The 17,075-nt window shown below is 40.3% G+C and overlaps 1 protein-coding gene across 1 annotated transcript in view; it reads left to right on the top strand.

Moving 5' to 3' along the window:
• Positions 1–16,487, top strand: part of sgms2a (sphingomyelin synthase 2a) — a 36,205-nt gene extending 19,718 nt beyond the window's left edge. The window contains exons 4-6 of the mRNA XM_034188522.1: positions 13,268–13,421; positions 13,572–13,738; positions 15,828–16,487. Of these exons, the coding sequence (XP_034044413.1) occupies positions 13,268–13,421; positions 13,572–13,738; positions 15,828–16,004 (498 nt within the window). The 3' untranslated portion in view covers positions 16,005–16,487. The remainder of the gene's footprint in view (positions 1–13,267; positions 13,422–13,571; positions 13,739–15,827) is intronic.
• Positions 16,488–17,075: the final 588 nt, after the last annotated feature.

Genomic DNA, 17,075 nt, shown 5'->3' with positions numbered 1-17,075 from the left:
TGCATTACTACGCTGGGTGGAAAAAGTAAGCTTGTTTGTGATGAGATCAACCGCAAACATTATCCCTGCACGATCAAGCTAGTAGCATTACTTAATCACTGCCATACAACATACAGAGAATGTCTCTCTTTCCTGTCTTTCTTTCTGCCACCTTGTCTGTTTAAGACACTCTTAGGCTTCTTAAAGGGCCTCCTCCCTCCTCTTAAATTGAGCTTGGGACTCCGGCGAGGGCGGTCACATCTCCTCCTCTCTCCTCTATCTCTGCTCCAACCTTCAAAGTCCCTACTTCACCAGACTTTGAATTCTTCAAACTATTGGATTAACCATGGAATTGATCAGCTGGTCTCTGAACACTATTGACATAATTTTTTCTACAAGAAGATCAGGGCCGGGGGACCCTGCGTGCCCAGATGGAACTTACCCTGTGGGCTATGTTCTCGACGCCTGGGAGACGTGGCGTGTCACATGCTTTTTGAATGAATGAATGAATGAATGAATGAAAACTGTTTATTTCGAACATTTGATACAACAACAATTACAAGATAGATCAGTAAAGACAACAACAAAAAAGTTCCTACTGTATACTCAACATGTCCGAAAAGGGGTAGGGTGAAGCATCAGCTTATTTATCCCTACCCCTTCTTCCCCACAACCAGTAATACCCTTTGCCACATATACACATAGATTCCTACACACCTAAACCGATATCAATATATATATATATATATATATATATATATATATATATATATATATATATATATATATATATATATATATATATATATATACATAAATATACATATATACACATCGTGAACATCGTAAACCAACATCGTGTTGGTTTACGTGTTGGCATCAGAATTTTGGCTCTCTGTTGGGACTGTTTACACAGAGACTGCTACCTGCTGCTTTGGACTTAACAGTCTTTTTCAAGACTTTTTTACTTTTTTACCTTTTTACTTTTTTTTTACTTTTTTACTGTGCTCCAACGCCTAAGGAAGACCTCTAACGGTCAAAACATCGCGACGGAGCACTTTTATCAGCTAACTTTCATCAGCGTTGGCAAGCTAACTAGCTTGCTAACGCTTTCGTTTTTATTATTTTTTTATTTTTTATTTTTTTTTTCTCTTTTAGCACTGTTGTCGTGCGTTATCTGTGCTGCTCCACAGCGTGTTTAGTTGATTTTTATTTTATTTTAGCACCGTTGTCGTGCGTTCGCTGTTGTCGTGCGTTGCCTGTGCTGCTTCATGGCCTGTTTGGTGCCTTGATTGGGGCACTCCTTCTGCTGAATCACCTTTAAATTATTTACACATTATTCACTTTGTGTGTTTTTAGGAATCCGCTAGGTTGCGTAGCTACTAGCTCTTAGCCGATTTAGCATGGCAGCTTCTCCTGTCTCTCCCGCACTTTTCTGCTCTGGGTGTGAAATGTTTAGTTATTCCTCGGCCTCCTTTAGCAGTAACGGTACTTGTAATAAGTGCAGCTTATTCGTAGCTTTGGAGGCCAGGCTGGGCGAATTGGAGACTCGGCTCCGCACCGTGGAAAATTCTACAGCTAGCCAGGCCCCTGTAGTCGGTGCGGACCAAGGTAGCTTAGCTGCCGCTAGTTCCCCCCTGGCAGATCCCGGGCAGTCAGGAAAGCAGGCTGACTGGGTGACTGTGAGGAGGAAGCGTAGCCCTAAACAGAAGCCCCGTGTACACCGTCAACCCGTTCACATCTCTAACCGTTTTTCCCCACTCGACGATACACTCGCCGAGGATCAAACTCTGGTTATTGGCGACTCTGTTTTGAGAAATGTGAAGTTAGCGACACCAGCAACCATTGTCAATTGTCTTCCGGGGGCCAGAGCAGGCGACATCGAAGGACATTTGAAATTGCTGGCTAAGGCTAAGCGTAAATTTGGTAAGATTGTAATTCACGTCGGCAGTAATGACACTCGGTTACGCCAATCGGAGGTCACTAAAATTAACATTAAATCGGTGTGTAACTTTGCAAAAACAATGTCGGACTCTGTTGTTTTCTCTGGGCCCCTCCCCAATCAGACCGGGAGTGACATGTTTAGCCGCATGTTCTCCTTGAATTGCTGGCTGTCTGAGTGGTGTCCAAAAAATGAGGTGGGCTTCATTGATAATTGGCAAAGCTTCTGGGGAAAACCTGGTCTTGTTAGGAGAGACGGCATCCATCCCACTTTAGATGGAGCAGCTCTCATTTCTAGAAATCTGGCCAATTTTCTTGGATCCTCCAAACTGTGACTGTCCAGCGTTGGGACCAGGAGGCAGAGCTGTGGTCTTATACACCTCTCTGCAGCTTCTCTCCCCCTGCCATCCCCTCGTTGCCCCATCCCCGTAGAGACGGTGCCTGCTCCCAGACCACCAATAACCAGCAAAAATCTATTTAAGCATAAAAATTCAAAAAGAAAAAATAATATAGCACCTTCAACTGCACCACAGACTAAAACAGTTAAATGTGGTCTATTAAACATTAGGTCTCTCTCTTCTAAGTCCCTGTTGGTAAATGATATAATAATTGATCAACGTATTGATTTATTCTGCCTAACAGAAACCTGGTTACAGCAGGATGAATATGTTAGTTTAAATGAGTCAACACCCCCGAGTCACACTAACTGTCAGAATGCTCGTAGCACGGGCCGTGGCGGAGGATTAGCAGCAATCTTCCATTCCAGCTTATTAATTAATCAAAAACCTAGACAGAGCTTTAATTCATTTGAAAGCTTGACTCTTAGTCTTGTCCATCCAAATTGGAAGTCCCAAAAACCAGTTTTATTTGTTATTATCTATCGTCCACCTGGTCGTTACTGTGAGTTTCTCTATGAATTTTCAGCCCTTTTGTCTGACTTAGTGCTTAGCTCAGATAAGATAATTATAGTGGGCGATTTTAATATCCACACAGATGCTGAGAATGACAGCCTCAACACTGCATTTAATCTATTATTAGACTCTATCGGCTTTGCTCAAAAAGTAAATGAGTCCACCCACCACTTTAATCATATCTTAGATCTTGTTCTGACTTATGGTATGGAAATAGAAGACTTAACAGTATTCCCTGAAAACTCCCTTCTGTCTGATCATTTTTTAATAACATTTACATTTACCCTGATGGACTACCCTGCAGTGGGGAATAAGTTTCATTACACTAGAAGTCTTTCAGAAAGCGCTGTAACTAGGTTTAAGGATATGATTCCTTCTTTATGTTCTCTAATGCCATATACCAACACAGTGCAGAGTAGCTACCTAAACTCTGTGAGTGAGATAGAGTATCTCGTCAATAGTTTTACATCCTCATTGAAGACAACTTTGGATGCTGTAGCTCCTCTGAAAAAGAGAGCCTTAAATCAGAAGTGTCTGACTCCGTGGTATAACTCACAAACTCGTAGCTTAAAGCAGATAACCCGTAAGTTGGAGAGGAAATGGCGTCTCACTAATTTAGAAGATCTTCACTTAGCCTGGAAAAAGAGTTTGTTGCTCTATAAAAAAGCCCTCCGTAAAGCTAGGACATCTTTCTACTCATCACTAATTGAAGAAAATAAGTATAACCTCAGGTTTCTTTTCAGCACTGTAGCTAGGCTGACAAAGAGTCAGAGCTCTATTGAGCTGAGTATTCCATTAACTTTAACTAGTAATGACTTCATGACTTTCTTTGCTAACAAAATTTTGACTATTAGAGAAAAAATTACTCATAACCATCCCAAAGATGTATCGTTATCTTTGGCTGCTTTCAGTGATGCCGGTATTTGGTTAGACTCTTTCTCTCCGGTTGTTCTGTCTGAGTTATTTTCATTGGTTGCTTCGTCCAAACCATCGGCATGTTTATTGGACCCCATTCCTGCCAGGCTGCTCAAGGAAGTCCTACCATTATTTAATGCTTCAATCTTAAATATGATCAATCTATCTTTGTTAGTTGGTTATGTACCACAGGCCTTTAAGGTGGCAGTAATTAAACCATTACTTAAAAAGCCATCACTTGACCCAGCTATCTTAGCTAATTATAGGCCAATTTCCAACCTTCCTTTTCTCTCAAAGATTCTTGAGAGGGTAGTTGTAAAACAGCTAACTGATCACCTGCAGAGGAATGGTCTATTTGAAGAGTTTCAGTCAGGTTTTAGAATTCATCATAGTACAGAAACAGCATTAGTGAAGGTTACAAATGATCTTCTTATGGCTTCGGACAGTGGACTTATCTCTGTGCTTGTTCTGTTGGACCTCAGTGCTGCTTTTGATACTGTTGACCATAAAATTTTATTACAGAGGTTAGAGCATGTCATAGGTATTAAAGGCACTGCGCTGCGGTGGTTTGAATCATATTTGTCTAATAGATTACAGTTTGTTCATGTAAATGGGGAATCTTCTTCACAGACTAAAGTTAATTATGGAGTTCCACAAGGTTCTGTGCTAGGACCAATTTTATTCACTTTATACATGCTTCCCTTAGGCAGTATTATTAGACAGTATTGCTTAAATTTTCATTGTTACGCAGATGATACCCAGCTTTATCTATCCATGAAGCCAGAGGATACACACCAATTAGCTAAACTGCAGGATTGTCTTACAGACATAAAGACATGGATGACCTCTAATTTCCTGCTTTTAAACTCAGATAAAACTGCAGTTATTGTACTTGGCCCCACAAATCTTAGAAGCATGGTGTCTAACCAGATCGTTACACTGGATGGCATTTCCCTGATCTCTAGTAATACTGTGAGAAATCTTGGAGTCATTTTTGATCAGGATATGTCATTCAAAGCGCATATTAAACAAATATGTAGGACTGCCTTTTTGCATTTACGCAATATCTCTAAAATCAGAAAGGTCTTGTCTCAGAGTGATGCTGAAAAACTAATTCATGCATTTATTTCCTCTAGGCTGGACTATTGTAATTCATTATTATCAGGTTGTCCTAAAAGTTCCCTAAAAAGCCTTCAGTTGGTTCAGAATGCTGCAGCTAGAGTACTGACGGGGACTAGCAGGAGAGAGCATATCTCACCCGTGTTGGCCTCTCTTCATTGGCTTCCTGTTAATTCTAGAATAGAATTTAAAATTCTTCTTCTTACTTATAAGGTTTTGAATAATCAGGTCCCATCTTATCTTAGGGACCTCGTAGTACCATATTACCCCATTAGAGCGCTTCGTTCTCAGACTGCGGGCTTACTTGTAGTTCCTAGGGTTTGTAAGAGTAGAATGGGAGGCAGAGCCTTCAGCTTTCAGGCTCCTCTCCTGTGGAACCAGCTCCCAATTCAGATCAGGGAGACAGATACCCTCTCTACTTTTAAGATTAGGCTTAAAACTTTCCTTTTCGCTAAGGCTTATAGTTAGGGCTGGATCGGGTGACCCTGGACCATCCCTTGGTTATGCTGCTTTAGACGTACATTGTGGGGGGGTTCCCATGATGCACTGTTTCTTTCTCTTTTTGCTCCGTATGCATCACTCTGCATTTAATCATTAGTGATCGATCTCTGCCCCCCTTCACGGCATGTCCTTTTCCTGGTTTTTTCCCTCAGCCCCAACCAGTCTCAGCAGAAGACTGCCCCTCCCTGAGCCTGGTTCTGCTGGAGGTTTCTTCCTGTTAAAAGGGAGTTTTTCCTTCCCACTGTTGCCAAGTGCTTGTTCATAGGGGGTCGTTTTGACCGTTGGGGTTTTTCATAATTATTGTATGGCCTTGCCTTGCAATATGGAGCGCCTTGGGGCAACTGTTTGTTGTGATTTGGCGCTATATAAGAAAAAAGTTGATTGATTGATTGAAACATAAATATACACCTACACATACCTACTTACATACAAAATACTATATATTTACAAGCCGAAGCAAAAAACAAAAACACCCTAACCCTCATTACCCTTCCTCCTCCCTATACCTAGAAAAAAACATATTTTTGTACCGCTGTTTGAACTGGTTCATGCTTGGACATTGCTTGAGCCCCACTCCCAATCTGTTCCACATCCTCACCCCACAGACAGAAATACAGAAACCTTTTAATGTTGTTCGTGCCCACTGATGCTTTAAATTAAATTTCCCCCTCAGACTGTAATCCCCTGATCTGTTAAAAAACATATTTTTAATATTTGCTGGAAGTAAATTGTTTATTGCTTTATACACAATTTGTACTGTTTGAAAATGAACCAAGTCTGTGAATTTTAAGAATTTGGATTGTAAAAATAGTGGATTTGTATGATCTCTATAGCCAGTATTATGAATAATTCTTATAGCTCTTTTCTGCATTACTAATAGTGATTGTGTTATATAAGTATTACCCCATACCTCTGCACAGTACTGTAAATATGGTAAAACCAGTGAGCAGTAAAGAATGCAGAGTGAGTTGTGGTCCAGAATATGTTTCGCTTTGTTTAGAACTGAAATGCTTCTTGACAGTTTACTTTGTATATGTTTTATATGAGTCTTCCAGTTTATCTTATCATCTATTATCACCCCCAGAAACTTATTTTCATGTACCCTTTCAATATCTACCCCCTCGACTTGTAACTGAACCTGTATGTCTGTATTACAATAGCCAAATAACATGTATTTTGTTTTACTTAAGTTTAATGATAATTTGTTTCTGTCAAACCATATTTTCAATTTTCCCATTTCTATACTGATCCTCCTCACCTCTGCTTTGCGCCATTCTCTGTGGAGGATGTTGAGGATTTACTCATATTTGGTTTCATAGTAGGAGGGCTGGTACTTATTGGCTTATGTGCTGCTCTGACCTACCGGAACATTGGCAAGACAGCTGCCGCCAAAACCAAAAACTTGTCCGTCATGATTAATGAGTTGAGCAAGGCGATGCATTCTCAGACTGCATTAACCCTTGAACTCAGATGCAAATTGGATAACATGTTGGAGCAAATGTGCACCTTGCAGGGGAAGGTGAAGATTTCAGAGACCGGGGAATATTCATAATTTGGGATCTGGTTTGTTCATGTGTAATTGTAAAAGTGTTTTTCACTGCTCAACCACAAACACGGCAGGCTTATCAGCCTCTGAAGGACAAAATGCCCCACTGTTTTCCTCAAGAAGAATCTCTATGACCTTGGGGAACATTGGCTGCCTCCTTATCTCTCTAACTCCAGTACAAGGACAAAAACTGACTCACACATGGACAAAGACTGAAGCATGCTCCACTTCGCCCCTACCACCCCTCCTGCCCCCATCACACACCCCATCCCGGCCACCACTCACGCCACCCCTTCTCCCCTCCGAGGGCTGCGTAGTTTTCGCTGCAGCAGGTCCCTGTTCCCCCCAAGCTGGCGGTGGCATGACTCCTGTTGCAGCAGCTACCACACACTCACATCGCCTCAATTTGGAAAACGGACTGTTTCAAATTTAGTGCACATAAAAAATGTCAAATGTATATGTGATGTCTTAATTCTGATGTGTGGCATTATTACGGTAAACAAGTAATAATTGTGGATTAATTGCTGTATCTTGTCTGTGGCAATTTGAGTGTGGACATTATCTCGTTGTTGTTGCACTTGTATTGACAATGACAATAAAGCTCATCTATCCATCCAACAGTTTTTCACCTTAGGAGCTCTCTTAAGGCCTAAGATGCTTTGTGAATAACTTTTATCTTACCAAGGGAAAATTCTGATAAATGTCTTAGAATTTGAGGAACTGTAAGATTTTTGTTAGAATGATGTCACTAAGAGCTACTTTTACCCTTAGGATGCTTTGTGAATACAGGCCCTAGTGTATAATTGGGAGGGATTAGGTTTTAATCAGGGGTTAGGACATGTGCCAGAGTGAATGAATATGTGCCGAACAGAGTGCACAATGTTAAATTCCCACTTGGAAAAAGCGTGAGCACTTCTTAACTTAAAATGTGATGCAAGCGACTGATCTCTGTGTGGACTCATGGATGTCCATTCATTGAGGAGTTTTGTATGTTAGGTCCATTTCAAAGGCTGAAACAGCGGCACCTTGATCACAGAACAATTTTCATACATAGCAGTTGATGCTACAGGTATTATAACAGCAGTCACAGCAGTTACTTTAATTCCAAGTGTCATATCTAGTCTGCCTGCTGAACAGAATCTACAACGTGTTTGCAGATCAGTGTCTTTGCCAGAAATCCTCACTTCTCAAAGTGTCTGTTCAATAACAACACAAAAGCACTCGGAGCGTTTGCGCCTCAAAAGCATAGACTATATATATAGACTGTATATATACTGGACAAACCCTCAGTGACATCACCCATAGGTTTTCTGAAGAACTGGTTTGAAGCTCAAATGGTGCAGTTACAGACAATGGGAGAAGAGGAAAAACTAGAAGGGTGGAAGTGAGAGCTGGGACTTTGAATGTTGGCAGTATAACTGGTAAAAGGAGAGAGCTGGCTGATATGACGGAGAGGAGAAAGGTAGACATATTGTGTGTACAAGATGCCAAGTGGAAGGGAAGTAAGAGCAGGAGCATACGTGGTGGGTACAAGTTGTTGTATCATGGTGTGGATAGGAAGAGAAATGGTGTTGGGGTCATTTTTAAAGAAGAGTATGTTAAGAGTGTGTTGGAGGTTAAACCAGTGTCTGACAAGGTGATGAGTGTGAAGTTGGAAATTGAAGGGGTGATGATGAATATCATCAGTGCATATGCCCCACAGGTAGATTGCGAGATGAAGGAGAAAGAAGATTTCTGGAGTGAGTTAGATGAGGTGGTGGAGAGCGTGCTCAAGCATGAAAGAATGGTGATAGGAGCAGACTTCAGTGGGCATGTTGATGAAGGGAACAGAGGTGATGACGAAGTAATGGGTAAATATGGTATCAAGGATAGGAATGTGGAAGGACAGATGGCAGTTGATTTTGCAAAAAGGATGGAAATGGCTATGGTGAATACCTACTTTAAGAAAAGGAAGGAGCACAGGACGAAGATACACCCAGGTGCACTACATTCTGTGTAGGAGATGCAAGCTAAAAGGAATTGCAGACTGTAAGATGGTAGCAGGAGAGAGTGTAGCTAGACAGTATAGGATGGTGGCTTGTAGGATGACTTTAAAGGTAACGAAGAAAAGAGAGTAAGAGCTTAACAAAGGATCAGATGGTGGAAGCTGAAGGAGGAAGACTGTTGTGTGAAATTCAGTGAGCAGGTGAGAGAGGCAATTTTGGACAACTGTAAAAGATGTGGTGAGACAGCTAGGAAGGTACTGGGTGTGACATGTGAACAGTAGAAGGAAGACAAGAAGACTTGGTGTTGGAACAAAGACATCCAGGAAAGCATAAGGAGAAAGATACTGGCAAAAATCAATTGGGACAGTCAGAGAGATGAAGAAAGTAGACAGGAGTACAAGGAGATGCAGTGCAAGGCGAAAAGAGAAATGGCAAACGCTAAGGAAAATGCATTTAGGGAGCTGTACAATATGTTGGATAGTAAGGAAGGAGAAAAGGACTTGTACTGATTGGCCAGCCAAAGGGACAGAGCTGGAAAGGATGTGCAGCAGGTTAGAGTGGTAAAAGATACAGATGGTAATGTGTTGACAAGCGGGGAGAGTGTGTTGAGTAGGTGGAGGGAATATTTTGAGGAGCTGATGAATGATTAGAAATGAGACAGAGAAAAGGCGAGATGATGTGGAGAGAGTATATCAGGAAGTGATGAATCAGTAAAGATGAAGTAAGGGCAGTGATGAATCAGTAAGAATGAAGTGAGGGCAGCTATGAAGAGGATGAAGAGTGGAAAGGCAGTTGGTTCAGATGACATTCCAGTGGAGGCATGTAAATATCTAGAGTGGCAGAAGGACAGTGTGACAGTGGTGGCATGCGCAGTAGGATTGACAGATTCATTCAAGGTGGAGGTGGGATTACACCAAGGATCAGATCTGAGTCCTTTCTTGTTTGCAATGTGATGGACAGGTTGATGGATGAGATCAGACAGGAGTCTCCATGGACTATGATGTTTGCAGGTGACATTATGATCTGTAGTGAGAGTGTAGAGCAGGCTGAGTCTAGCCTGGAGTTGTGGAGATACGCTCTGGAGAGAACGGGAATGAAAGTCAATAGCAGCAAGACTGAGTGCATGTGCGTAAATGAGAGGGAGCCCAGTGAAGTAGTGCGGTTACAAGGAAGTGATGAAAGTAGATGAGTTTAAATACTTGGGGTCCACTGTCCAAGGTAATGGAGAGTGTGGTAGAGAGTTTAAGAAGAGAGTGCAGGTAGGGTGGAGTGGGTGGAGAAAGGTGGCAGGAACAATTTGTGACCGAAGAATATCTGCAAGAGTGAAGGTGAAAGTTTATAAGACAGTAGTGAGACCAGCTATACGGCTTAGAGACAGTGGCACTACCAAAAAGACAGGAGCCAGAGCTGAAGATGTTGTGATTCTCTGTGGGAGTGTCAAGAAAGGACAGGATTAGGAATGAACATATCAGAGGGACATCTCAGGTGGGATGGTTTGAAGACAAAGAGAGGCAAGATTGAGATGGTTTGGACATGTGCAGAGGACCCAGGGTATATAGGAAGAAGGATGCTGATTGATGGAGCCACCAGGCAGGAGGAGAAGAGGGAGGCCAGAAGAGGTTTAAGACATGCAGGTGGTTGGTGTGACAGAGGAAAATACAGGACAGGATGAGATGGAAACAAATGATCTGCTGTGGTGACCCCTAACAGGAACAACCAAAAGAAGTTTATTTCTGGTCTTTCTTTTTTAAACATTTTACGTGTAATATTTATGGCAAAATCATGAGTTAATTCGTTACAGCACCTATAACGCATTAATTTTTAAAATCTTGATTAATCGCACTTTGAACCTTTTTGTTTTGACTTCTTGTTTTGCTCTCAAAGAGTGCACTTTTTTTTTGCACGGTTTCAACACCAGACTAGAAATATTTTTATTTTAATAAGGCCAAGGAAAACAACGCTATCAGCACAGCTACAGACAGTGTATGGATTAGCTTTATGTTGTTCTCTGATGTGAGGAATAAAAGAGCCTAATGTTTCTAGATAAAATACTGTTAAATACTTTCCATACCAAAGTAACTTGCTTTAATAACTGTCATTGTTATATATCAAATGTGAGGGGTTTGTGCATGAACAGCAGTTCTGACACTGATTAGGCTTCAACAATTGTTAATTAAAACAACACATGGAGCTCTTACAGGTTTAAAATGCTTGATTCATGATGTTTTTCCATCCAGGTTTTAATATATGGATAGATTTGAAAATGAAATGGATCCAGTATGGCTTAGATCCAGTATCATAATTATTAGAGGGGTCATATTGTGCTAATTCAGTCCCCCCCCCCAAACCCACACATACAAAAATTTTCAAAATGCATTTTATAGTGCATCAATAAATCCTGATCAATATGTTCATGATTCCATTTTTGCAAAGTTCATAGACTGCAGTTTATTTTTATACGTTATAATATTTCTGTAATTGTTTTTTAGAGTGAATTTCTTTTCTTTCTTGTTTTTGCATTACTGAGACCCTGTGTATACATTCTGCAATTAGAAAAGATTTGTTTTTTCAAAAATTATGAATGAGATTAATTTATATTCATTAATTGCAAACTTTGAAATTTAATTCAGTTAATTTTTTCAACCACCTAATAGCACTAATAATACTTTTTAAATCACTTTTTTCCATGTGAAATGGTAAATGGGCTGCATTTATATAGTGTTTTTCCATCTGCAGCAGACGCTCAAAGCACTTTACAGTAATGCCTCACATTCACCCCTACGGGCTCGCTACACGCCGGGAGCAATAGGGGATTAAGGACCTTGCCCAAGGGCCCTTAGTGATTTTCCAGTCAGGCTGGGATTTGAACCTAGGATCTTCTGGTCTCAAGTCCAATGTCTTAACCACTAGACCATCACCCCCCCCCAAAAGAAGTGAAGTGAAGCAGGGCCGTATATAGGAATGTGAAAGGGGGGGTTCAAATCCTTGAGTTGAGGGTCCAGTGGACTGCAGGGCCCCCGGTGGGGTCGAGGGGCAACGCCCTTGTGGGGGGCTCAGGGGGGCAAAGCCCCCCGAAGCAGAAGCTTTTTGAGGATTTCGAGGGGTAAAAAGCTACATAAATTTCATTTGAAACCCAAAATGTATCATTTCAGGAAATACATTTTTATATACAAATAGTCCTTGCTTGGGATTGGATCAGTTGCCATAAGAACTACCCAGGAAGAACCAAGATAACATTAATGTAAACTTTGTACCTGCCTGTTGGTTGCGAATGACGCAACTGACAGGCGTGAAAAAACTCACGCATGCGCACAAAGGTTCAAGCTTGGCTGATGTAAGCGCACATGATTCAAATCCATATAGTTTTTGCAAAAAATAAAAAGGTCGGATAGTTTTCTAACAGACCTCCTCTTTAGCGGTATTAATATTCGCGTTTACATTATGAATATGTACGTATATGTACGTTATGTATTAAAATAGCGGTATTTAATTTGGTGACCTTGTTTAACTCGCGAAATTCGCATAATAAATCCCACGTGAATATTTTGCACCTTTACAGTATTTGCAACAGGAAGGACAAGCTCCCTTTATTTCTCAGCTTATACATACAAACATGTTTTTACAAACCAGGCAAGTGTAATTGTGTGTCTACATGGGTATTTACAAGCCTACTAATCTGTTTGATATCAGAGGAGGATAGGGACCAGGGAGCAAAAATTCTCAACCCCCATGGGAAAAGTTTATCTAGCAGTTTCCCCTTTCATCACTTAAGGGATTACTCTGGCAGAGGAAATTGAAATTGAGGGTGTGTGATAATAGCTGTGTAACAGTTAGTGCTTGTTGCTTATTATCAATGAAAAGAAAATACATAACGTTGATATCCAGATCAGAAAAAAATCAGCAGAAAAAATCAGCAGAATTCTCGGGGGGGGGGGGGGGGGGGGGGGGAGTCGGTTGAACCCCCTGAACCCCCTCTATATACGGGCATGGTGAAGTGAAGTTCAAATGTTTCACATTTGAGTAAGCTGCTGAGCTACCTCTTGAATTACGTACTATTCCTGACCTAGCACTTTTTAAATCTAAGTTAAAGGCTTATTTATTTAAACTGGCTTTTAACACCTAGTGGGGAGGTGACGTTCTGATTTTACGTGCTGTTTTAAAATTTTATTGTATATGTTTGTATATGTATGTTGTGTATAGATATATTTTATTTTTGTCAATTTGTGTTTTTAATGTTAAGTGCATTGGACACCAGTTGGTGCTGTAAAGCGCTCTATAAATAAATGTTGATTGATTGATTATTATCATTATGATGATCATGCTGATAACTTTGTTCTTTTTCTCTTAACTCCTACTTCCATGTCTATCAGCTGTATGGCGACTCCCAGGCAAAGCTCCAGCGTGTTTTGCGATTGATCTCCGGTGGAGGTTTGTCCATTACAGGGTCCCATCTGATGTGTGGAGACTTCCTGTACAGTGGACACACCGTCATGCTCACCCTTACCTACCTATTCATCAAAGAATGTAAGTATTCAAATCAACGCCACCTTTGTCGTACTTGTTGCACGTTGAATTAAATACAGCAGAATGGCTGTTTTCTTGCCAGTTGCTACATGGAAGAACAGACCAAAATGGATGTTGTCATAAATAATTCCATCTCTTCCTTCTCTGAAGATTCGCCGCGGTCGTTTTGGTGGTATCATCTGATGTGCTGGCTGCTGAGTGCAGTGGGTGTAATTTGCATCTTGGTGGCTCACGAGCACTACAGTGTGGATGTGGTTGTGGCCTATTTCATCACCTCCCGTCTGTTCTGGTGGTACCACACCATGGCCAATTTACAGGTCGGAATTACACAGCTGAATTATGGGTCAGTGTTTGTGCAGCGGATGAATTAGTGAAAGAAAGAGAAACATCTAAAAGCTCTTATTGAGTCAGTGTCTGCCCGGTGACACGTGGCTGTATATTTCACACTGACGTAATTAACCACAAGCTCCCATCTGTATCAGCGACATGTCAACATGAGGAATCATTACAATATACCTTTCCAGGAATTGCTGGGTTTGAGTGCACTCACTCCTTATAATTATATAATTATAGCAAGAATCCTGAGCAAAATTTCCAGCACAGCACTTTCAGGCTGGCTGTCATCGTGATCTTTATGGGCAAAGTATTTCATATTTAATGTACCCTGATTATGTGATATTATATTACATGATATTATTCACATACACAGTGGTTTCCCCATCTTTTTTCCTTGGATTTCCCCCTTATATCTAAAAAAAAAAAAAAAAAAAAGGTTAAGCCACATGCATGCACAGAAAGAAAGAATAAAGTGAGTTTAAAATTAATGAATCTATCATTTTAATGATAACTCCCCCCCCTTCATTTTGGTTCATCCCAAGGAGAAACAAAAATGAGATTTTTCATTTGTTTTGAATATCCTGAAAGTGTGTTATTTTGACGTTATTTAACATGTGCTTGTCTAATTTGGAGAGCCTTGTGATCTCTGGGATCTTTGGCTAATCCACCAAGGGTGTGGGGAGCGGGGCACCGACCCAAGGTTGGGGACCAGGGTAGTACTACGTTGGGGTATTGTTCATCCTGTGTTTCTGTCTGTGAACAAATTAATTTGAAGGGTTTTAATCCGATTTGGACCAAATACGCTGGATTGTCTGAGGGTCAGCAAGGATAACAAAAAGCAAAAACCAATAAGGTCTAGATCACATGCCAAAGTCAAAATCTGGGTCAAGTGTTTATGTATATAGGGGATATTTTGAATTGTTATTCCAAGGAAATGTGTAAAGCCCTACTAATTATCATATTTCTGTAGTTCATGTGACCTTTGTCCTTGAATGACCTTGAAAGGTCAAAGTGTAGATTCCGAATTCACCTTGGGTGACCCTGAAAGTTCAAACAAGATCATAAGTGTTTAACTCAAATAGTTTGGGCCCAGTATTAAGATGGCTAATATGGGCCACAACACTTCCAAATTAAGACAACACCAGCAAATACAAACAAACAAAAACAACTACATACAGTGACGTGTAGCTGCATCAAAAAATGTCTTGCACATTGGAAAAAAAAATGCTTGTGAACATAGAAAATACAAATGTAATCTGCGGCAGATGCAACAAATTAATTTGATATTTGCTATACAACAACAAGGTACACCCAAAACTACAGACACATTACAAAGCTCCACAACATAATGGAAGTACCACCAACACATAAAAGTGGTTCTGCTCAGAGGCATTTTTGTCCCAGACCACTCAGTGCATCATGGAGCTCTATTGTCTTTATCTCTACCTGGATGATTGAGATGAGTAAGTTTATTAAATGAATTGATTGTTTTACTCTTAAACCCGCTTTTATTTTCTAAATTTTAGTAATTTATTTGTGATGCATGGAACAGTAAAAATCGGGGAGAGTATTCTGGGCAGATACCTCTTTTTGTGTTGCGAGACTTCCTTTGTGTTTTGGAGTTCTGCAAAGCGTCACACTCACAAAAATATTTGCCCTAACTTTTAAGATTTATGTAATTTTATTACATGACTGATTCCCATTTACTTTTTTTTAGATAACTTCGGAGGGCGAAATTTATGTTACCTATGTATAGGTAACATAATTATTATGCAATTCAGACAATATACTTTATGTATTTTAAATAAATACTGTCATTATTATTGATTTAGAGTAATTATATTTTATTAATACTAAATACATAAAGCTGAGGATTATGCATTTCAGATAAATAGGATTAATGAATATACTTCATGTAAGGTTTATTTGGTAGGTTTGTATTAAAATTATCTAAAAAAGTAAATGGGAATCAGTCATGTAATAAAATTACATAAATCTTAAAAGTTAGGGCAAATATTTCTGTGAGTGCAGTGTTTATTATAATAACATATTGTTTTTTTTTTCTTGTAGACACTGAAATGCTCCCCGAACAACTACCTCACCAACACCTGGTGGAACCCTGTGTTCAATTTCTTCGAGCGGAACGTGCACATTTCTGTGCCCTGCTCATACAGCTGGCCCCTGACCTGGCCCCCTGCATGCCTTAAGAACCCCTGTAAGAAGTACTCAATGGTTCAGAGTGTATGAGAGGAGTGACAGAACGCCGCGTTTCTACATCAGCTACTGAACTAGTGTTCTGCCGGACAGCACAGAACCACACCCGCTGTTTGGTTCTCACGGAAAATATGTCCCACAACTTAATTTATTGAAGAGATTTAATCCCTGCAAAGTCACTGATATTTTCATGTTATACCCGTGCCGCCTCATGACGACTTTTAAACCCAAAAAAGAAGTGTTTTCCAGGTTTCCTGTAGTATTTGTGAGACATAATTTTAATTTGTGTCCATCTCAGTATTATATTAATGCACTCAACTCACACTGTGCCTTAGAAATAGTATTTTAAACATTAATAGATGAAGCAAAAGTCTTTTTGGAACTGTTCTTTGTTGTACTATTATTATAATGATTATTATTATTATTGTTAATTTTTGAAGCCTTATGTGTGCAAAGCCCAGCTGTAGCTCAGTTAAGTCTTTAATGTGCTTTTCTGTTAATAAATTGTCAATGGCATCAGAGGGCTGATGTATACCCTGCTCACTCTACATACCACAATATAAATGTACATGACTGTAATGCTGTTTTTGACTATGTCTCACTTCATCATATGACTTTGTGTAAACTTCATTACAAAGGCATTAATACCAATCAATCACAAATATTTAGCTGATCAATTTATGCCTTAGATCCACCATCTAGGCTTCTTGGTTGCTGAGATAAACATGTGGACCATGTTTTCCTTGTCATTGACCTTTGACAATTCCATTTCAATAGTTTATTTGTATAGCATCACCTCACATCAAAGTCGCCGGAAGGCACTTCACATGGGTAATTTGACCAAAGTACATCAAAATCTTATCACCTCTACATCCAGGAGAGGACCTTGTGTGCGCCGTGGCCTCTATGTGAACCACGAATTCCAAAAAGGAACCCTGAACGCGAGATGGCTAACGGTGTTCTGGTGAAACAAGAAGTCCTCAACAGCGCATCTGCTGGAAGAGGTGATGGCTTGTAACCCAATGGCTGTGAAGACAGATAAAGGTTGCAGCAGGTCCTCAGACCCCGATCGCCTGGGATTTCCCAGCCATCAGATCATGCTAA

Source organism: Thalassophryne amazonica, chromosome 15, assembly GCF_902500255.1.
Source record: "Thalassophryne amazonica chromosome 15, fThaAma1.1, whole genome shotgun sequence".
Taxonomy (NCBI): Eukaryota; Metazoa; Chordata; class Actinopteri; order Batrachoidiformes; family Batrachoididae; genus Thalassophryne; species Thalassophryne amazonica.
Note: the sequence above shows the minus strand (reverse complement) of the source record. Positions and strands in the feature narration are given on the sequence as shown.